Source organism: Pleurotus ostreatus (genome assembly GCF_014466165.1).
Source record: "Pleurotus ostreatus strain PC9 chromosome Unknown scaffold_13, whole genome shotgun sequence".
NCBI lineage: Eukaryota > Fungi > Basidiomycota > Agaricomycetes > Agaricales > Pleurotaceae > Pleurotus > Pleurotus ostreatus.
The window spans coordinates 53,017-76,231 of NW_023503167.1; the positions used below are offsets into that span (position 1 = coordinate 53,017).

Genomic DNA, 23,215 nt, shown 5'->3' on the forward strand with positions numbered 1-23,215 from the left:
GTTTTCTGGCCAGCAAAATGGCAGAAATAATATGCATTTTTCAATAGTCTTGCTGAGAGAAAGATGCTGAGTTTTCCCTTGCATTCTGGAACTGTCGAAACCACCGGAAAATGATTTGTTTTTCCCGTGACAAAAACGTAACATTTTTTGGGTGGTTTTTCTGATAGAAAAATGCCAAGTCTTTCGAAAGGTTTTCTGCCGGAAATCCTCAAAGTTTTCTGACATTAAATCAAGCATTACCTACCAATTTCCCACCAGAATAACGGGGAAATGCGGAAACCCCTCCGAAAAACTATGAGGATTTCCTACTGAAATACCGTTCGAAAAACTTGACATTTTTCCGTTAGGAAAACCCTACAACATCTTCCACTCAGCAAAACTGCGGGAAAACTCATACTATTTCTACAATTTTACGAGCAGAAAAAATCTACGCATTCCTGACAGGAAAACCCGTCAGAAACTACAAACCCTCTTTCCCACGGGGGTTTTCGGGCAGAAAAATAGTTGGGTGCCCGCAGTGACATGTACTTGCGAAAGTCACCCATTTTGACCATAAATATAATTTATTAAGTATTCTATACTACATATTAACAAATAAAAGGGAGCCGGCACACTCCCCTGTGCCGGCTCGGGTGGTCATAGTGCCAGATAATATGAAAACAAAAATTGAGAAAAAAAACCTTGGGGGACACATTATGCGAGGGCGCACCCTGCTCGTGCGTGTGTGTGCCTCACGACACGGTGGTGATTGCGCGTGCGCGCGATGGGCGTGTGCGCGTGATGGCGGGTGTGCGCGTGGTGGCGGCGGGTGCGTGGTGGCGTGCGTGCCTACGTGCGCGAGATGGCCGGTGGGCGTACGCCGTGCGTGGTGTGGTGGTCGCGCTGTCGTTGTACGCGCGTGGGTCGTGGGGTACGTGCGTGCGTGGTGGCGGCGTACGTGTGTGCGCTTGGGGGCGTGGTGGCGCGTGGGTCGTGGGGTGCGTGCCCTTGGAGGCGTGGTGGCGCGCGTGGCGTTTGGCGGCGTGCATGGTGGCGCATGTGCCTGCGTGCGCGAGATGGCGGGCGGGGCGTACGCGCGTGGGGTCGTGGGGTGTGTGCGTGCGCGCGCGGCTCCCGCTCCCCCGTGCTCCTCGTTGTCCTCGTCGTCGCGTCCTCGTCCTCGTCGTCGTTTCGTCGTCGTCGTGGTCGCGTCGTCGTTGTACGCGTGGTGATGGTGGCGGTCGCGTCGTCGTGGCCTGAGCGAGCTGGCGGCTTGCGCGCGGGCGTGCGCCAGTGCCTGGGTGGGTGCGCGCGGGCGTGCGCTTCGGTGCGTGCGTGCGTGCGTGCGTGCGGTGGTGGGGTGCGTGCGGGCGTGTGCGCGCGGGTGGGGTGGGGTGCGTGCACGCGCGTGGTGTGGACGGCGTGCGGGCGTGGTGGCGGCGTGCGGGCGTGTGGGGTGCATGCGGGCGTGCGCGTGGTGGTGGCGTGCACACGCGTGGTGTCCTCGCGAGCTTGGGCGCGTGCGCGCGGGACGGCGGCGTGCGGTGTGTGCGTGGGCGTGGGGTGCACGTGGGCGTTGGGTACGCGTGGGCGTTGGGTACGCATGGGCGTTGGGTGCGCGTGCGGGCGTGGTGGGCGCGCGGGCGCGGGTGTGCGCTTGGGCGCGGGTGTGCGCTTGGGCGCGGGCGTGGGTGCGTGCGCGTGGGCGTGGTGCGTGCGCGCGTGGTGGCGTGCGTCGACGCCTGGGTGCGTGGGTGCGGGCGCGGGCGTGGTGGGTGCGCGCGTGTGGTGGGTGCGGGCGTGGTGGCGTGCGTCGGCACCTGCGTGCGGGCGTGGTGGGTACGGGCGGGCGTGGTTGCGTGCACGCGGGCGTTCGCGTGGGGTGCGGCGCGCGTGCGCTTGGGTGCGGCGCGCGTGCGCTTGGGTGGGCGCGTGCACGTGGGGTGCGGTGGGTGTGCGCATCGCGACGCGGTGGTGGTGATGGTGGTGATGGTGGTGGTGGTGAACAGTCAATAATATAAAAAAAAGAAAAAAAAACACGCACCTAGGGGGCACATTACGCGCGCCCCCGTCGGTGCCCTGCTCGTCGTGCTCGGTGGTCTCGCGTGCGCGTGTGGTGTGTCCGTGCGTGCGCGCGGGCGTTTACGTGGGGTGCGGCGCGCGTGGGTGGTCTCCCGCCCCTTCCCGCCTTTCCCCTCGTCCTCCCGCTCCTTTGTGCTCGTCGTCGTCGTCGCTCCGCGCTCGTCTTTGTCGCTGTTGTTGTTGTCGTCGTTGTTTCGACGTCGTCGTCGTCGTGGGCGTGGGCGTGGTCGTGTTCGGGGTTGTCGTCGTCGTCGTCGCTCGTGGTTGTGGTTGTTGTCGCGTGGTCGTGGTTGGTCGTTGTCGCCTCGTCGTGGTTGTTGTCGTGGTCGTTGTCGGTGGCTGGCACGTTGTCGTCGGTGCGGGGAAGGGGATGGGTGGGTGGATGGGCGCAGGGAAGAGAGGTAGCAGAAGGGCAGAGGGTTCGGCGCAATGCGGGGCGGAGTTTGAATTTGTCCGCAGCAGTACTACTTGTCGCACTGAGTAGGGGCCAATAGTACGGACTTATGGCCTAATGGTTCAGAGCGCTGTTTCTGATCATGTGACTTGTGCCCGCAGAGGTTGCTGGTTCGACTCAAGTTACTGCCAAAATGATAATATGCTAAATCATTCTTTTTGCTATAAATCAGTAACGGTACAGCTGAAACATGTGTTTCAAATGTACAAATGAACGGAAAATGGACCGAAATTGAATCATCTGAGCCACATATGTTCTACATATGTACTGAGGCAATATTCAGATCAAATTCAGTGCTGTCAGCACATATTCAGTCCAGATGGTTCAGATTCAGATCTGACTGTCAAATGTAGTTCATATGTACTTTGTCACTACATGATTCAGAGATCATATATGTATTCAGTACATATTGAGTGCATATGTGGTACAATTGCAGTGCACTTTCAGATATGTACTACATATGTAGTACATATGTTAACGTGGCTGAGTGTAATGTCCTCGATGTGCCCTTATGCGGCAAGGTCATCGACCGACTTCTCCCTTTCCGTCGCGGAAACGACTAATTTAACTAATCCCGAGCACGATGCAGCACAGTCTGGCGGCATGGAGCGTCTCCGCTCCTGAAATCACCATTGCTCTCAACGCTAAGGGGACGCAGCTGAGGACAAAACCTTCCAAGTCCACCATCCGACTCCGGAATCGACTAGCCAACAAGAGGTGAGTTGTTCGTCTCACTCAACTCAGTTCCCTTACAGTCTTCAAGCCCTGCAGAAGTGGACAACTTTTGGAAGCAAAAGTATGCACGTTCTAAGTCAAAACTCAAGTAAGAACGCTCCCTGTCTCAGGCATTTTGCCTAACTTGACCCTCACATCCAGCAGGTCAAAAGTGCCTCAACCTACGGACGTCTCCTCGCAAACAGACGTTCCTACGGCCTCGGATTTAACTTTGTCCCCATCGCCTACTGCTACAGCTACAGCGGACCTTCAATCACGCGCACCGACGCCCACACCGAAACCAACGTTGGAGCCGGGTCCTTCAGACGGAGTCGACCCTTCGACGAAACCTCTCGACGGGCCTTCGGAGGATCAGGCAACGCCCGTTCTTGAGCAGGACCTTCAATCACATGCACCGACGCCCACACTGAAACCATCATTGGAGCCGAGTCCTTCAGACGGAGTCGACCCTTCGACGAAACCTCTCGACGGGCCTTCGGAGGATCAGGCAACGCCCGTTCTTGAGCAGGACCTTCAATCACATGCACCGACGCCCACACTGAAACCATCATTGGAGCCGAGTCCTTCAGACGGAGTCGACCCTTCGACAAAACCTCTCGACGCGCCTTCGGAGGATCAGGCAACGCCCGTTCTTGAGCATGACAGTCCTCCTGCTTCTCAGCCAGGATCACCTTCGACTACGCCCCTTCCCAGCCTGAGAAATCCGTCCTCCACACGGTCCCCTTCCCCTACGTCTTCCGATACATCTTTAGGCGGCGACCGTAAGGCTTTACTCCAGTCACTGGCTGCACAGGCAGACATTCTTCTAGAAGCAGTAGAGAATTGGAGAATCTCCGAAGATGTCACCAATCTACTCGACTCACGGCTGAAGGCAGCGTCAAATTTGCTGAGGCAGCCGACTGGGGTAAAAAAAACGTCTTGAGTTTCTGAGTCATTTGGAACACATTGGACGAGTCGTGGATCAGAGCGCATTCCTCGAGCGCTCACCTTTACAAGCAGTTCACAGCCATGGTTATCTACATTCCCAAGAAATATTTGAAGCAGGTTGTTCTATCCATTGGCACGTTGGAAGACGCCAAATTTTAGTCGGCCTGACGGGACTTTTGTCTGGAGTGCGGGATTGGCTTTCGCAACCGTCGCCGACCTTGACGGCAATTCTTAACCTGGTATTTTCTTTTCTCTCGCTCTCAAGCCCGAACTACACATGGGTTAACGTATTCTTTTATTTTCGAGATCATCGATATGACGAACAACAATTACAGTCATGGGTTCATGAATGCCACCCAAGTGAAACGTTTGAAGTCAGGCAGTTGGCTGTCAGATGACATGATCGACTACGCTTTGGGTAAATCTCTCCGATCATTAGTGACAGTGCGTGAATTGAAAACTGGGCAGGCAATTTTCGTTGCGAGGATGCCGTTGTGCACAGAGCAAGCAAGGACATCCTCATCTGCTCGTCGGGGCTTATGCCTTGCATGGCTCGACTCGCAAGAACAACTGTGGATGTTGACAGCTTGGACGACAGCGACGACGACGACGAGAACTCTGGGAAGCTTGATCAGGAGACAGTCAAAAGTTTGTGCGCTTTGGAAACAGTAGGTCGAACGGTCTCTTATCCAAGCGTCGCTGAAGCTGACACCAGTTCATATGAAGGTCTTCAACCGCAACGTCCTCAGGCATATTCGAAAGATTATTTTGCCTGTATGCACAGGGGATCACTGGATCCTTGTACATTGCAATTTGGCAGACCTCGTTATCGACATTCTGGACAGCCGATCCAATAAGGTGCCCAAGAGGGCCCAAGGAAAGCATTATTCTATATACATTGAAGTATGTTTTATTCGTTCCCTTCAGCTTGGGGTTAGGATAAATCATGAGCACAGCGCTTTTGTCTTTGGCTCAAGATGCTGATTGATAAGTATGTTCTTCCGTTTGAGGATCCAGTGGAAAACTCCACACTGTGGACCCTGAAGACTCCCTTCGCTGTGGCCAAAGCTAATTGCAATGTTCACGAAGACGTACATATCTTTTCCTTCGCATTGATCAGAATAAAATTTGACTGAATTGTTCTTCCACAAGTTCCCTTACCAGAAGAATGACAACGACTGCGGTCTGTACGTGATCAAGTTCGCAGAGCACTTACTGAACGGAGAGACAATCAACCACGACGACGTTCCCAGGCTCAACTACATCTTCACCTGATTGGACCTCTCTGGACCACGTCCGACTCAGACTTTGGATGGACTTACCGAAGCTTGAAAAGGACTGGATATTCATTCCAGAAATTATTCGAGATTATTCTCTTTACGAAAAGTACCTGTAAATATTCTTTTCAACTATTTTCTATTTTTACTTTGTTTTGCCCATGGCCACGATTTCTGTACCTTTCATTTGAGCCAGAGTTCATGAGTTAGTTGGGAATATTCATTGTGCTAGCTGTACTTGATGAGGTTATTAGAGATTTGCTCGTGAACAACAAGTGCTATTCAGCCAATCAAATGCTGGTGTGATTCCACACAGTTATACCTTTCATTTGAGCCTGAGTTCATGAGTTAGTTGAGAATATTCATTGTGCTAGCTGTACTTCCGTTATACTATTGAGTTGACTCCCTGATGAGGTTATTGGAGATTTGCTCGTGAACAACAAGTGCTATTCAGCCAATCAAATGCTAGTGTGATTCCACAAAGTCGTACCTTTCATTTGAGCCTTAGTTCATGAGTTAGTTGGGATTATTCATTGTGCTAGCTGTACTTCCGTTATACTATTGAGTTGACTCCCTGATGAGGTTATTAGAGATTTGCTCGTGAACAACAAGTGCTATTCAGCCAATCAAATGCTGGTGTGATTCCACACAGCTATACCTTTCATTTGAGCCTGAGTTCATGAGTTAGTTGAGAATATTCATTGTGCTAGCTGTACTTCCGTTATACTATTGAGTTGACTCCCTGATGAGGTTATTGGAGATTTGCTCGTGAACAACAAGTGCTATTCAGCCAATCAAATGCTAGTGTGATTCCACAAAGTCGTACCTTTCATTTGAGCCTTAGTTCATGAGTTAGTTGGGATTATTCATTGTGCTAGCTGTACTTCCGTTATACTATTGAGTTGACTCCCTGATGAGGTTATTGGAGATTTGCTCGTGAGCAACAAGTGCTATTCAGCCAATCAGATGCTAGTGTGATCCCACACAGTTATACCTTGCATTTGAGCCTTAGTTCATGAGTTAGTTGAGAATATTCATTGTGCTAGCTGCCAATAACCTCATCAGGGAGTCAACTCAATAGTATAGCGGAAGTACAGCTAGCACAATGAATAATCCCAACTAACTCATGAACTCAGGCTCAAATGAAAGGTACAGCTGTGTGGAATTATATCTATGCCTGATTGGTTGAGTATACATTTGATTTCAAACTTAGATTAAATTTTTATTCTCCTAAGCAGATATAACCTTCTAAAAATGTAATATCATATAATTTCCCACACTTTTATGGTTTTTTAAAACAAACAATGATGCTTTAGGTCTGCATTCACATCTATGAACTGAATTTTTTAAGATCCAAACCAACACTTTCAATATAAACAACCTCTGTTAATTATATTTAATTATAATAATAGAAGAATATTGTATACCACAATGAGGAGACATGATCAAAGGTTATGCTCAGCCAAACAAATGATCAGAAGGTTAGTGCGCTTCAGAAAATGCATTGATCACCTGTCCCGGGTTAGGTGATGCTGGCGGACCCCGCCAGCACCGGCTAATAAGGATAGGCCATTTTTTTTATATATACTATATGTATTTGATCTGTTTTTGTATATACTGTATCAATTTATGTAGTAGAAAACTGGTATAGCAAGACGGAGTAACTAAAACTAAGCAGTTGTTGAGGGATTCAGTTGAACAACAATTCACTCAAAGATCAGATAGTGGTAAAGAAGAAAGAAGAGAAATTGATGGATTGATGTCAGATAATAATTTCGGACTCCGCTTCAACTGTAAATTAGCTATACAGTTCTTCCATAACACTTTCCCACGCCAGGACGTCAGTATAGATTTTGCATCTTTGAGTTAAGAACAAACTAAAGGAAGATGAGACTTCCCTTCTCATTGGTACTTTCTGATGCTGCTGGTTCACCCTCTAATCTTACATTGTATTGAATCAGTTCGATGTAATTTCGCATTCTGAACAACTCAAGCAAGTCATAAAAATCAAATCCAGAGGCATTATAAATCAATCTTGTTGCTAATTTCGCATTTTGGACACTGTAGCTTGTCCCTAAAATATGCCAATGGTATACTATCAATTGTATCCTATGTAATTTCGCATTCTGAACACTTTTTGCCACTCAAGCAAGTCATGAAAGTCAATCCCTAAGTCAGTAGCCCACTATTTGCTACTTAAGTTCGCATTTTTGCCCTTCTTGACTGCTTTAAAATGGCCCTAACTACTTCGGAGTTCTTGCATTTTATGTATTTTATCATTCTGAGCAACTTTCCTCTATATACCTAAGTAATTGGGACAGGTCCTGCCCTTGTACTCACAAAAAAAAGGCCCTCTGAGCGAATTTTGTTGTTCTTTGCCTGTGGGAATGTCCCCTAGCTCCCCTGGGTCATGTGCTTACAGAATACTTCAGAGGTTTTCTGTAAGCACATGATCTAGGGGGGCTAGGAGTCACCTTCTGGCTGTACTTCGCATTTTTGCTCAATTTAAATGGCAATATCTGCTGCTACAAATTGTGCCCCACATCGGATTTATGTTCTTTTACATTCTGAACAACTTTGTCCACTCAAGCAAGCCATGAAAATCAAATCCTGAGGCAGTACAGCTCATTCTTCCTGCTAATTTCGCATTTTGGAGACTGTAGCTTGTCCTTAAAATATGCTAGGTATATACTGTCAATTGTATCCTATGTAATTTCGCATTCTGAACACTTTTGGTCACTCAAGCAAGTCATGAAAGTCAATCCCTAAGTCAGTAGCCCACTATTTGCTACTTAAGTTCGCATTTTTGCCCTTCTTGACTGCTTTAAAATGGCCCTAACTACTTCGGAGTTCTTGCATTTTATGTATTTTATCATTCTGAGCAACTTTCCTCTATATACCTAAGTAATTGGGACAAGTCCTGCCCTTGTACTCACAAAAAAAAAGGCCCTCTGAGCGAATTTTGTTGTTCTTTGCCTGTGGGAATGTCCCCTAGCTCCCCTGGGTCATGTGCTTACAGAATACTTCAGAGGTTTTCTGTAAGCACATGATCTAGGGGGGCTAGGAGTCACCTTCTGGCTGTACTTCGCATTTTTGCTCAATTTAAATGGCAATATCTGCTGCTACAAATTGTGCCCCACATCGGATTTATGTTCTTTTACATTCTGAACAACTTTGTCCACTCAAGCAAGCCATGAAAATCAATTCCTGAGCCAGTACAGCTCAATCTTACTGCTAATTTCGCATTTTTTATACTATATTCTGTCCCAAATAAATGCTAGTGATGTTTGGTCAATTGTGCCCTATGTAATTTCGCATTCTGGACACTTTTGGCCACCCCAGCAAGTTCTCAAAATCAAATCCTGAGCTTGTACAATCAAAAAAGTCCATTTTGAGCGGATTTTCTAAGTATTTAATAGCTAATGATATAGTAGATGCATCCATCATTTACATGCTATTTAACTACCTCCTCCTTGAGCCTCCTTAGCCTTGTAGTTGGCCAACCATAGCAGTAGCTCTATGGCATTGCTGAAGTTCCCTGGTTCTTCTATCACCAACCATTCAGCAAATGCTGTCAAGTCTGCTCCTGGATTCATGTTCAGATGAGCCAGATCTTGGCATGCCTTTTCCCTCAGCTCCTGAGTGTTCCTGATATGCCATACAGCCAGTATCACAGTGTCCTTGAGTCCTCCACATGACCTGTCTCCCTTGGATAAATCCCCATGACTGCTTGGTAGCCATGATTGCCCAGTGGTCTTGCACTTGCCCTGTGGTAGATGACAATGGAAGCAATAGGAGAACTTCACTTTGTACTTCATCATACTCCTCAGATTCTGCCACCCAATAGCATTCTCATATGGACCAGGAAGCTTTTGATGTTGGTGACATGCAATGAATGGTGGCCAATGAGATGCCTTCACCATAGTGCCATTGATTGCCCAGCATGCTTTGCAGTGACCATTCAAGTACTTGCACAAGCTGTTGAGCTTATTGAACTTGTAGTTTTTAGCGTCAACTAGCTGGCGATGGTATGCTTGATCCAGTTGAATAGGAAGTGCTGGTCCAGACGACATGGACTGTATCTGAGTTTCAGAAGGGCGTGTGAGATGTAGGCGCTTGTTGAGTGGTGCTGTACTAGGCAAGGCTTCTGCAGGACGCTTTCGGGATATGGTAGAAGGAACTGAAAGACTGATAGACGCTGGGGCGACTGGTGGAGGTACAACTGCAGGCACTGGGGTGGCCCTAGCAGAAGAAGCAGTAGACGTAGTGGCGGTTGTTGATGCTGATGTATCTTCAAATAGCGATTGATCCAAGTTGGCCAACTCAAAGTCGTTGAAACTGTTGAACAAGTGGTCGTCATCTGAATCATCTCCAGATGTAGCTGGTTGAGTGGTGCTGGTGGGAACTGTAGCAGCTTGCATATTTGTAACAGTCTTCTTTGGTACCACACCCATGATCCGTTCCCATTCGCTGCGCTTGATGTCCTGGATAAGCTGGTGATAAGCACTGCTGAATGGCAAGTTGGGATTGCACAAGTTGCATAGACGTGTGTTGGAATGAATCTTGGCCAGTTCCTGACAGGTTTGAACATGTCCATCTAGCAATTTCGAAGGAACCGCCCTATGACATCCACCCCAACCCCTCACCCACTGCAATGTCTCTGTTGTGCAATCTCGATCATCAAGTCGAGAATGAGGATCAATGATATGAACAGCCCTGTCATTGATGAGAATGGCCTTAGCAGAACCACCACCACGACCACCACGACCAGCGCCTTGAATGATGTTGAGGATGTTGTATGGAACACCAACGAAGACAACAGCGACCACATTTGGATGATCAACACCATGTATCATGCCAGTCGTAGCAGTAATCCACCGGAATTCTGAACTTGTGCCATTCATCCAGTTGTGTTCATTGTCTGCTCTGACGCTGGTTTCGAGTTTTGAATGCGAGATCATGTTGTGGGTATAGCCAGCCAGTTTGTCTGCATCACTAGTCGATTGCGTAAAGACAATGCCCTTGTCGTTTGGCCCAAAGTCCTTGTCCAGAATAGCAATAACGCCACGGATGACCTCATGCATAGGCACTACGTTCCTGTCCATGGAGTACTGGTGGTATTCAATTTGAGGCTGAGGAACTGGCGAACGAAGAACAGCAGTCGAACGGCGAGCACCAACAAGGCTGAGGAACTCTGTCTCCTTTTTGATGGGAAGCGTAGCGGTGAGGTAGACCTTCTGAACTGGAAAGTCTGCGAGATGCCACAGCTGCTGGAAGTCCTTGCGCCATGAGTTTGAGGTGAAGATCTGATGTGCTTCATCTATTACAACACGTTTGATACACCTTTCGTTCTCTGCATAGGCACTGTATACTATTTAGCATGAGCTGGTAACGAATTGAGAAGTACTCACTTGGCGAATGTACCACAAATAGCAGTTTCCAGCGCCACAAATACCAATGGCGACCTGCCCATGTCCCGGTGCTTGCTAGTGTAGTGAAGTGCATTGATACCGAATGCTTGCGCCTTGACCAACTGGTCTTGAAGTAAAGCCTTGTTGGGAACGACCACGATTGTCTTGTAGCCAAGATGCTGCTCTTTGAAAACCGGTAGCAAATATGACAAGCTTTTGCCTCCACCAGTTGGAAGAATGCCCACGAAGTTGTTCTCCAAAGCTAAAGCGTGTTTGACAATATTCCGTTGACCTGGCGACTTGAATTCAGCAGTTGGATTCTTGAAGAACTTCCGAAGCAAGTCGAGTGCATATCCTGGCTCATTCACTGAGGGCCCAGTCGGTGGTAGAGGCGCAGCAGAAGAAGAAGAAGGAACAGGAGGAAGCGAGGCTGCTGGTGCAGAAAGTTCTGGTGGATCATCTCCATACAAGTCCTCAATCTCGGTGTAATCCCCTTGAGCAATCTCCTGGAGTGGCGTAACCGGATGTATGGATGTCGAAGTAGACTCATGCAAGGGGAACTGTGGCGCTGAATCTGCATAGCGAATGCCTTCTGACTGAGCAATGAACAGTGCTTTCTGAACACCCTCTGCCACCGATTTCTGCACCTTGGACTCTACAGCATCCATAACCCGAGCCATGGCAGATGAAACAGCACCCGTAACCGTATTGGCAATCTCAGCACGTATGCCTGCAAGCAAGGCAGCTGTATCGAGTGTAGGCGTAGCAGCAGTAACACCAGAAGTTGTGAAGGTAGTTGTGGTGGGAAATAACTGGTTGCGCTTCTTGACTATTAGCGGGACCATGGGTGGATACTCTGGAAAGCAGCCCATCATTCTTGCCCAAGCGTCAGAGGCGAAACCAAAGCGTAGAACCATGTCGCTGGTGAGGGACGGAAGATGGCCAGCCTCTGGTGCGTAGTGTGCACGTTCCACTCTTGTAGTGTGGCCACGAAGTTCAGCAAAAGCGTCTTCACCTTCCATGGCCAGCTGGAACTCTGAGCCCAAGTAGACGCGCCCCATCTCAACCGTAAGTTGACGGAAGTTGCGCAAGCCGCAGTCCCTAACACCAGCCTTCTGCTGCATGAACGTGGCTAGCAGTTCGCTAAACGTATCTGCAGTTATCACCTTTCCCATGTCGAGCCACAGGTACTCAGCATACAGCAGTGCAGTCTCTTCATCCCAAGCGACACGAGCCAGAATCTGTTCCAAAGGACGTATACCAAGCAAGTAGATCTCCAGCAAGTGGGTGAGTTCTGGATGGCACTTCATGGCTATGAAGGACTCTGCGCCTTGTAGATGTTCTGCTTTGGTGCGACGGGTGACGAGCCAGAGGTCTTTGAGCGAACGGAAGACAGTACGAGGTCGATTTGAGTTGCGAATCTTGTGCTCCACAAACTCTGCACCACGTGGATCAGGGCCAGCCGTAATGAAGCTGTATAGCGCCAGAGAGTGGTTGATCTCGCGCATGATCCCAAGTACCTCCAAGACAGCAGCTTGATTCCAAACAGCACCACCAGCACTGTCTTTGCGTAATAGGAAACGACCAGGCGTGTTGAGCAGCGCAGCCATTAACTGATTGGGCTTTGCGACCATGGAATCGATGTCGTCTAGCCAGGAAGAGCCTCTAGCTGTAGTTGTCCAGTCGTCACTGATGTTGTCTGGAATCGAGTACTCAAATACTTCAGTGTTGAACAGAGAGGTAATTTGAGCCTTGATATGCGCAGCGAGTCCTTCAACTGCAAGCCGTAACCGTGGAACATCCAGAACACTCTTGTGGTAGGTGATGAGTTGACCATCAGCACTGACCATAGTCGTAGGAGCCGCAGTGGTGTTGTGGACAAGAGAAGAGATGTACGACTGGTAGTTCGAAATTGTATTGAAGGCAGAGCGAACATTGGGTGCAAGATGAAGCTTGACTTGGTCTTCTACCAGTCTAATCAAGGATTTAGAAGCAGAATTTCACAGGATATGACAAGGAACTTACTCCTCAAATGCCTTTTCAGAACCATCAAGATGGCCAAGGGCGTGCATGAAGCATGTAACCCGGCAAAGGTACTTGAGGATAGCCAGTGGTTGCGTCATGTACTGAGGCGGTTTGAAAGATCCGTCATCTTGAATTGAAAGCAGCGCTATGAAGCATTCAATGAATCTACTCCATTTGCTGCTGCCATCTTCTGACTCCGTAACGTTAGCGAAGCGACTCAGCATTGGCTGTACCAGTGTATGCATGGCCACGACCTGGCTCTTCATATGGACACCATCTTTCAGTGATGCAAGGAGGGCTTGGGCATGTCTGATGTCGTCTTCAGATAGCGGGAACTGGTAGCCAGACTTGTTGCGTGTACCATCTATGGACTTGATAATTGCGTTGGCCAGCTTAGCAAGAACCGTAGAGTAGTTGCGAATGGTGGAGGAGTCTTCAAGTGGCTTGAAGTGGACGCTTTCCCTTCAATTAAAGATTAGAAATGACCAAGACAATATAAATAAAACATACATTGGATACCGTTTCAACATCTTGCGAACTTCAAAGGGTGACTTGCTGATTCTGCGCCCAGCGATTTGAAGGTACTCATTTGCCACATCACCAAGCTTAGCCAGGCGACTCCCAGACCCATGCGTAGGCACCTTAACCAAGTCCAAAAGATCCCCCACAAGACGTCGATCCTTCAGATAATCTGCTAGATGTGTATGCCAGCCAGTCATCTGAACCATGAGTGGTAGTTCATGCGGATGAATAGGCTGTAGAATGTGGGTAGTGATAGTGAGATCTGGCAGTAGTTTGGTGGTGTAGATGTCGAGCAGAGACGAATCAACTGAAGGCGGTGATGGTGGTGACGTAACTTCAAAGTAATGTCGTTGAGTAGGCGAGAAGAAAGTTTGAACACAGCCTTTTGTGTAGTTTGATCCATACTGTGAAGGTACTTCTTTATGTTTACCAATATGACGTTCAATCATTGACTCCTTCAGGCAGGCGTAGTCGCAAGTACTGCAGCAGTAGCCATCAGAGACTGCCAGACCTTCAACAGGTGGCCCTAACGTCTTTGGACGGAGTGGGACTTCCTTGTCGATGACGTGAAGCATGGCCAGAACATGGAGCAGTTGCTCTTCATCCTGACGAGAGACAGTAAAGCCATGTGAGCGAAGATGGCCTACTACTTTAGAGGGAATCCAGGCAACAAGACAACCCATGCAGTGAACCGTAGAGTAGTGGCGGTGAACTCGAAGACCATATTTCTCTAACGTAGCGGTAGTTGTCAAGTCGCTGATGGCAGGTTCAGTAGCCGTAACGTGCTGCGTAGGCAGACTTGGAAGTGGACGTGGTGTGATGTCCAGATCTGGTGAGGATGAGCGTAGTGATCCAAGACCAGGTGGGGTAGCTGGTTGGGCAACCAAAGGAGCAGGCGACGAGTGAGGACCAGGAGACGGAAGACGGAGAGGTGTCGCCTTTGGAGTAGGCGAAGAGACAGGCTGATCCTTAACAAGCACCAAGTTAGTTAACAGCAAATTGAATGAGATTGAATACAAACTGGGAGTGGCAAATCCACATCCATAAACTCAGACTCCAATTCAACTCCCTCATCTCCTTCCACAGTCTTGAAAGAGAACTTGACCACCTTATGAACACTTTTGGAGTGATGGTTGAAGTTCTTGACATTTTCATGTTGAACTTCACATAAGGGACAGCAAAGCAAATGCTGAATGCCATCCCTAATCACCAAGTACTCTCTGGTATCTAATTACAATTGATATAACTACAAGTCCATGAGGGAATCATGAGAACTGACCAAAAGAGAGGGTATATCTCTCATGGTGAATGTGCTTGACATGCTCCTTGTAGCTCTTCCTGTTCTTCCAAGTCTTCTTGCAGCTTGAGCAGAAAAGGTTTCTACAGAAAGCATGGGAGAAGCTGTAATTCTGACACTAAAAGAGTACTAAGAAAAGTTAACTACCCTTGAGAAGATGCCATTGCTTTGGTGAAAGGTTGTTGAAATGGAGAAGTGAAGAGTATGCAAAAATGGTATGCAGGTAGAGAGAATAGGAGGTTCATTTCGCATTTTTTCACATTTGGGACTCAGATTCCTAGCCCCTGGGTCATGTGCTTACAGAATACTTCAGAGGTTTTCTGTAAGCACATGATCTAGGGGGGCTAGGAGTCACCTTCTGGCTGTACTTCGCATTTTTGCTCAATTTATACAGCAATACCTGTTGCTACAAATTGCCCCCCACATCGGATTTATGTTTCTTTACATTCTGAACAACTTTGTCCACTCAAACAAGACCTGTAAATCAAATCCTGAGGCAGTACAGCTCATTCTTCCTGCTAATTTCGCATTTTGGAGACTGTAGCTTGTCCTTAAAATATGCTAGGTATATACTGTCAATTGTATCCTATGTAATTTCGCATTCTGAACACTTTTGGTCACTCAAGCAAGTCATGAAAGTCAATCCCTAAGTCAGTAGCCCACTATTTGCTACTTAAGTTCGCATTTTTGCCCTTCTTGACTGCTTTAAAATGGCCCTAACTACTTCGGAGTTCTTGCATTTTATGTATTTTATCATTCTGAGCAACTTTCCTCTATATACCTAAGTAATTGGGACAAGTCCTGCCCTTGTACTCACAAAAAAAAGGCCCTCTGAGCGAATTTTGTTGTTCTTTGCCTGTGGGAATGTCCCCTAGCTCCCCTGGGTCATGTGCTTACAGAATACTTCAGAGGTTTTCTGTAAGCACATGATCTAGGGGGGCTAGGAGTCACCTTCTGGCTGTACTTCGCATTTTTGCTCAATTTAAATGGCAATATCTGCTGCTACAAATTGTGCCCCACATCGGATTTATGTTTCTTCACATTCTGAACAACTTTGTCCACTCAAGCAAGCCATGAAAATCAAATTCTGAGGCAGTACAGCTCATTCTTCCTGCTAATTTCGCATTTTGGAGACTGTAGCTTGTCCATCAAATATGCTAGCTATATACTGTCAATTGTATCCTATGTAATTTCGCATTCTGAACACTTTTTGTCACTCAAGCAAGCCATGAAAATGAAATCCTGAGTCAGTATCTCACTATTTACAAATGAAATTCGCATTTTTTGCCTTTTAATAGTACTACATTTGTTCATCAATGAAGTCTTGACTCAAGTTGAGAGACTTCAGGAACATAAAGCATGTATCATATTGCATATATCATAAAGCATAAAACATGAGGCATAGAGCATAAAGCATAAGAACATATACAATGATGAGGAAAACATATATGTAAGTTACAATTCTACCAATAATCCAATACTATAGCCCATCTAATCCATTTCCATTTCATCTTCTTCATCATCACTAGCAGGTTGAGTGTCTTTCATTGAAGTTGGAGGCCCAGAAAGAACACCTTGACTCCAACTGTCCTGCAGTATTGCTGGCAAGTGATTGATGTTGTGCTCAAGACCAAGCTGTACATCTTCTGGCAGCTGACTAACTGCATGCAGCAACTTCAAGGCCAAGCTATACTTGATGTTGTGTTTTGGTCGAAAAGCCTTCTTGTTGAGCAATGTACTGAATTGAGAAACAGCAAGTGGAGTAACTTGGAGTTGTTTCGAAGAAGAAGCTGGCGGATTGGATTCTGGCGTATGAGATGAGATGTGACCAAGATCCACATTGCTGATAGGTTCAGCAAGATCTTCAAAGCCTGAGGGTACCGGTGACAAGGGGCTTTCACTTCTGGTGTCTTCATCAATGTCAACCACACGTTTCTTCCCCTTCGACCTCTGAAGTATTGCAGCTTTGTTAACTTGTTCAGCTAGACTGGCTGCGAAAGAAGAAGCATCATCATCTTCAACTTCAGGACTCAGAGGAGAACGGCGCCGCTTTGAGGAAGGACGCATGGGAGACAGCTCCACTCCAAGAAATTCCAAACGACGATGTGGTGGAGGTTGTTGTGGAGTTGAAGAAGAAGACGAATTACGAGGCGTATGTGATGCTGTTTGCAATGGAGGAGCTGATAGTTGAAGGTGACTTGCTGAAAGAGCCGGCGAAGGAGGTGGTGGAGTATGCGGCTCAGTATGATCTGGTGAAGTCTGCCTTTGTGTAGGAGAAGGTAATCGTGGCGTGACTGAGCGAGTGCGAGAGGGTGGCGTTGGGGACTTTGATGGAGGAGGAAGAGGAGGTGAAGGCGAAGGTGGTGGTGGTGGCGGCGAAAGCGGTGAAGGCGAAGGCGGTGGTGGCGGCGAAGGTGGTGAAGGCGAAGGAGGAGGTGGTGGCGAAGGTGATGAAGGTGAAGGTGGCGGTGGTGGTGGTGGTGAAGGTGAAGGTGGTGGTGGTAAATTTGAGGAGGTCGAAGCAGCAGGATGTGATGAGGAAGACGATGAAGCGATGGGATCCAATGGCTGAACTGTGCGTACAAACGGTGAACTAGCTATAGACAAAAACATTGCACCAGGGGGGAATCCAGGCAATATAGTGTCGGTTTGAATGCAGAGAAACTGCTTCAGAAGGGCATGCCAGGACGGAACATGAGCTAAGTTTATGAGTGCCACAGTGATCTCCCTGGTAAACAAAGTGGAAACTTCTTCGCTCTTGAGTTTTGCACCGCATATGAACTTCCTGAATGTCGTGTCCTCAGGGAAGAGTTTGTCGATCTCTGCCCATAGAACCAAGCCATGGTTCAAAAGATAAGCCACAAGCTGCCAAAGTGGTGAGTGTAGTGATTTTAAATTGAGCTAATATCATACCTTTCGTGGCCACTTATCTTGTTGAATGTTCTCCAGCTTTAAGTTGCTGTCTGGTTTACAAAAAGGCAAGGCACTTTTGAGGGCAAGCATGGGATATTGCTGTTCATCATCCAAAGGTGCAGCTTTTGCAACACTCAGGATTGATACTAGGGACTGTGGGTCACCCAGGATTACAATCAGCTAATAAGCATATTCTCAGTTACAAATAGTACCATCAAATATTATAGACTTACAAACCGCAATATCGTATTGACGATATGTATGACTTGCATGGGATGTCCTTGAGGAAGAGCCATGATACCATCACGGATTGGACGCGCAACAAAGGATCTAGGCGTCAACATCTAATATTTTGATGAGTGTGTATGCAGCAGTATATTAATCATATAGCTTACCAAACGTGAGTTCAGCATACCAAAGTCGTCATGTATGTGGTGAAACTCAAAGCCCATTTGAACGAACTCAGTATCGTCCCATGTTTCGCAAGGATAGCCGCGTAAAGTAGGCAAGTGTTCAACCCAGCTTTTGAGGAGTGTTTTATTGACGACTCCACTGAAGACTCTGTTCCACGAGACGGCATCGGATGCATACCACGCTGTACGTAACAGAGATCTCTTGTTACCCCAGTGCTGGTCTGTGTCCTCTGCGTTGCAAAGCCGCTCCAGCCGAAGTATCGCGCCAGTGGATAGAAACTCTCCATGGGCTTTGCAAGTCTCCAAGATCATAGCAACCAGCTATACGCAAGACAGATAAGTTCACAGTGCAATCTTAAAGAGAGCCCTTACCTCAGGATTGCGACTTGCACCTAACTCTTTCATCATAATGTCGAACTTGCTAGATTGTGCGAAGTCGGGGCAGGTGATGAGCAGATCTCGTAATGGGCGTAAGGCGGCAGGCATGCGTAAAATGAAGTTGAGATAACCGCGGTTGGGGAATGACCGAATTGTTTTTGCAGCGATAGTATTCCTGTTCCCATGGCTGTAGCAAGCCATGAGAACATTAATAACCGAGGGAAGAAGAACATCGTCTGAGTTCTCCAGCGCTGTTTGCCTCTCGTTGATCTGCGCCATGTAGAGCTCCATAGTCCGGGGCTTGGATAAATCAAGCAGCTCTGAGTAAAGAGTGAGTTATTGCAACTGAAAATAGAAGATTCAACATACCGCGACGGTAAACCAAACATTTCCAGTGCTTCAGCCAGAGGTTACTGGCGCAAATCGCAGCAAGACGATGCTGACCAGCAATGACCAGGAACTCAACAGGCTTGCCATCGACAATAGGATGACTCCATATGCCAGGCCCGGTAACGATTGGGCAAGGGCCCTGAGCGATGACGAGTAGAGGGCTGTTCTGATGATACGGACCCAACAGGCCACTCTCAATGTCGTTGACGAATTGCTGAACATGGCCGGGAATCAGAGGTCGTTGATCTAGCAAAAATGTATCAGTTTGGTCTTCAAAATGGGAAAAGAATGTACCTGGGTGAGGCTGAGCATAATTCAAATCAAGAATAAAATGCCCAAGTTCAAACTCTGACAGTAAACTACTGAGCTCGCTAGGGCTTTCTGCACTAACAACATCAGACTCTACTTGAATTTTTACAGGAGGAGGAAGTTGTAAAGCATCAGAAGATAATAAAGAAGGAAATTTATCAAGAACTTGAGCAAAAGGAAGTAAAGAGGCCATTTTTTTTATATATACTATATGTATTTGATCTGTTTTTGTATATACTGTATCAATTTATGTAGTAGAAAACTGGTATAGCAAGACGGAGTAACTAAAACTAAGCAGTTGTTGAGGGATTCAGTTGAACAACAATTCACTCAAAGATCAGATAGTGGTAAAGAAGAAAGAAGAGAAATTGATGGATTGATGTCAGATAATAATTTCGGACTCCGCTTCAACTGTAAATTAGCTATACAGTTCTTCCATAACACTTTCCCACGCCAGGACGTCAGTATAGATTTTGCATCTTTGAGTTAAGAACAAACTAAAGGAAGATGAGACTTCCCTTCTCATTGGTACTTTCTGATGCTGCTGGTTCACCCTCTAATCTTACATTGTATTGAATCAGTTCGATGTAATTTCGCATTCTGAACAACTCAAGCAAGTCATAAAAATCAAATCCAGAGGCATTATAAATCAATCTTGTTGCTAATTTCGCATTTTGGACACTGTAGCTTGTCCCTAAAATATGCCAATGGTATACTATCAATTGTATCCTATGTAATTTCGCATTCTGAACACTTTTTGCCACTCAAGCAAGTCATGAAAGTCAATCCCTAAGTCAGTAGCCCACTATTTGCTACTTAAGTTCGCATTTTTGCCCTTCTTGACTGCTTTAAAATGGCCCTAACTACTTCGGAGTTCTTGCATTTTATGTATTTTATCATTCTGAGCAACTTTCCTCTATATACCTAAGTAATTGGGACAGGTCCTGCCCTTGTACTCACAAAAAAAAGGCCCTCTGAGCGAATTTTGTTGTTCTTTGCCTGTGGGAATGTCCCCTAGCTCCCCTGGGTCATGTGCTTACAGAATACTTCAGAGGTTTTCTGTAAGCACATGATCTAGGGGGGCTAGGAGTCACCTTCTGGCTGTACTTCGCATTTTTGCTCAATTTAAATGGCAATATCTGCTGCTACAAATTGTGCCCCACATCGGATTTATGTTCTTTTACATTCTGAACAACTTTGTCCACTCAAGCAAGCCATGAAAATCAAATCCTGAGGCAGTACAGCTCATTCTTCCTGCTAATTTCGCATTTTGGAGACTGTAGCTTGTCCTTAAAATATGCTAGGTATATACTGTCAATTGTATCCTATGTAATTTCGCATTCTGAACACTTTTGGTCACTCAAGCAAGTCATGAAAGTCAATCCCTAAGTCAGTAGCCCACTATTTGCTACTTAAGTTCGCATTTTTGCCCTTCTTGACTGCTTTAAAATGGCCCTAACTACTTCGGAGTTCTTGCATTTTATGTATTTTATCATTCTGAGCAACTTTCCTCTATATACCTAAGTAATTGGGACAAGTCCTGCCCTTGTACTCACAAAAAAAAAGGCCCTCTGAGCGAATTTTGTTGTTCTTTGCCTGTGGGAATGTCCCCTAGCTCCCCTGGGTCATGTGCTTACAGAATACTTCAGAGGTTTTCTGTAAGCACATGATCTAGGGGGGCTAGGAGTCACCTTCTGGCTGTACTTCGCATTTTTGCTCAATTTAAATGGCAATATCTGCTGCTACAAATTGTGCCCCACATCGGATTTATGTTCTTTTACATTCTGAACAACTTTGTCCACTCAAGCAAGCCATGAAAATCAAATCCTGAGGCAGTACAGCTCATTCTTCCTGCTAATTTCGCATTTTGGAGACTGTAGCTTGTCCTTAAAATATGCTAGGTATATACTGTCAATTGTATCCTATGTAATTTCGCATTCTGAACACTTTTGGTCACTCAAGCAAGTCATGAAAGTCAATCCCTAAGTCAGTAGCCCACTATTTGCTACTTAAGTTCGCATTTTTGCCCTTCTTGACTGCTTTAAAATGGCCCTAACTACTTCGGAGTTCTTGCATTTTATGTATTTTATCATTCTGAGCAACTTTCCTCTATATACCTAAGTAATTGGGACAAGTCCTGCCCTTGTACTCACAAAAAAAAGGCCCTCTGAGCGAATTTTGTTGTTCTTTGCCTGTGGGAATGTCCCCTAGCTCCCCTGGGTCATGTGCTTACAGAATACTTCAGAGGTTTTCTGTAAGCACATGATCTAGGGGGGCTAGGAGTCACCTTCTGGCTGTACTTCGCATTTTTGCTCAATTTAAATGGCAATATCTGCTGCTACAAATTGCCCCCCACATCGGATTTATGTTTCTTTACATTCTGAACAACTTTGTCCACTCAAACAAGACCTGTAAATCAAATCCTGAGGCAGTACAGCTCATTCTTCCTGCTAATTTCGCATTTTGGAGACTGTAGCTTGTCCATCAAATATGCTAGCTATATACTGTCAATTGTATCTCATGTAATTTCGCATTCTGAACACTTTTCTACCCTCAAGCAAGTCATGAAAATCAAATCCTGAGTCACTAACCCTGTATTTGCTGTTTAAGTTCGCATTTTTCCAGCTTTTGACTGTCTTAAAATGGCCCTAACTACTTCGGAGCTTTTGCATCTTATGCTTTTTATTATTCTGAACAACATTCCTCTATATACCTAAGCAATTGGAGCAGGTTCTGACCATGTTTCATTACAAAAAGTGTCATTAGAGCGGAATTTGAAGTCCCTAATGTGGGCTACTGACTGTGAGAAACTAATTTAGTAGTGAGGTCGGAGTTGTGATGTATTGTAACTGTGAGAAAATGCGAACACTCAGCTGCCTGAATAGGCAGGTCAGGGGAAAGAGGGAACAGGGGCACATTAAATAAAACACAAAGATAATTCCACAGCTTCCTCAGATGGTGGCGCAACTCGGCGCAACAACGACCCAGTCCTGGGGGATATATATGGGGAGGTTTGGGGAGCTGTTGCGCCGAGTTGCGCCACTGTTTGAAGTGGCTGGGGCCAGTATGGTAGTTTTGCAGGTAGTAAACGTGCTGCTGGATGATGAGGAAGCGGCGCAACACGGCGCAACAAGTTGTCCCATATACCTTGAGGGTATACCTAGAGATGGGTACTTGTTGCGCCGAGTCGCGCCAACATCCTGGCCGTTGGCACCCTCTTCTCCTCGTACCGAAACGGTATTTGAGCTACAGCACGAGGAGGAGGGCAGCTATCTCCGTAGGAATTTTATCAGTATACTCTCCTAACATGCCCGGACATATTTCGTCACCTAACCCTGGGTCGGGGAGCGACGGTTGCTTCGCTGCGCTCAGCGAGATTCTCGACGAAGAAGGGGGCACTGGAGCGTGGGGAAGCGGCGCAACTCGGCGCGACAAGGTGATTCTTCATCAGAACACCCTAACGGAGGTGTGTGAAGTTGTTGCGCCGCGAACGGAGAAGGTCGACCGATTACACCCTGTAATCCGTCGGATAATATAGATAGGGAAAAAATTCCATCCCTAAAAATTCCCTAGGAAATATGAAAAACAATCCCATAACCCTAAGACTTGCAATATACAACAATGTAATATAATGTCCAAGACCAAAACACACCGACAAAAAACAACTTCAACACATGCTACGCAAGATACAACAATGTAATATATACATATCCTAATCTTCCCATCGCGCTAGCTTCATTAACATCCCACTTTGCCCCTCCGCCCACGCTTGGCACCGATCAGCACGAACAATTGCTGCCTCTTGCCTGTCTCGAGCTTTCTTCCCCTCTTTCTGACTTGTCGCAAGTCGCCCAGGTCCACCTTCCCCCCTCTCTTCACCAGCTTTTGCATTTCTGCGGGGAACCACTGTCATCGTGCTACCTGCCTCATCCTCCTCGTCCTCATCATCATCGCCTTCTGCTTCAGTCTCCGACGCATGTCCCTTCAATCCAACCATTGCTCGCAACTCCGCAATCTCCTGCTTCATCCCTTCTTGCCCCTTAAGTAGCCTCTCGAATTTCCCAACCCTGTCTCCCTGCGAGGCCACGCCTTCTTGGATTTCC

The 23,215-nt window shown here is 46.9% G+C and overlaps 2 protein-coding genes across 2 annotated transcripts; one reads left to right on the forward strand and one right to left on the reverse strand.

Moving 5' to 3' along the window:
- Positions 1–3,098: 3,098 nt before the first annotated feature.
- On the forward strand, positions 3,099–4,172 carry PC9H_002771 (uncharacterized protein; the record flags this gene model as incomplete). The annotated part of the gene is made up of 3 exons (XM_036772383.1): positions 3,099–3,232; positions 3,279–3,338; positions 3,395–4,172. The coding sequence occupies 3 exons, from the start codon at positions 3,099–3,101 to the stop codon at positions 4,170–4,172; spliced, it is 972 nt and encodes a 323-aa protein (XP_036625594.1).
- A 4,740-nt stretch (positions 4,173–8,912) lies between these two features.
- PC9H_002772 (uncharacterized protein) lies at positions 8,913–14,873 on the reverse strand (the record flags this gene model as incomplete). The annotated part of the gene is made up of 7 exons (XM_036772384.1): positions 8,913–10,818; positions 10,866–12,839; positions 12,891–13,352; positions 13,401–14,380; positions 14,434–14,573; positions 14,692–14,774; positions 14,857–14,873. 7 exons carry the CDS (start codon positions 14,871–14,873, stop codon positions 8,913–8,915), a joined length of 5,562 nt encoding a protein of 1,853 aa, XP_036625595.1.
- Positions 14,874–23,215: the final 8,342 nt, after the last annotated feature.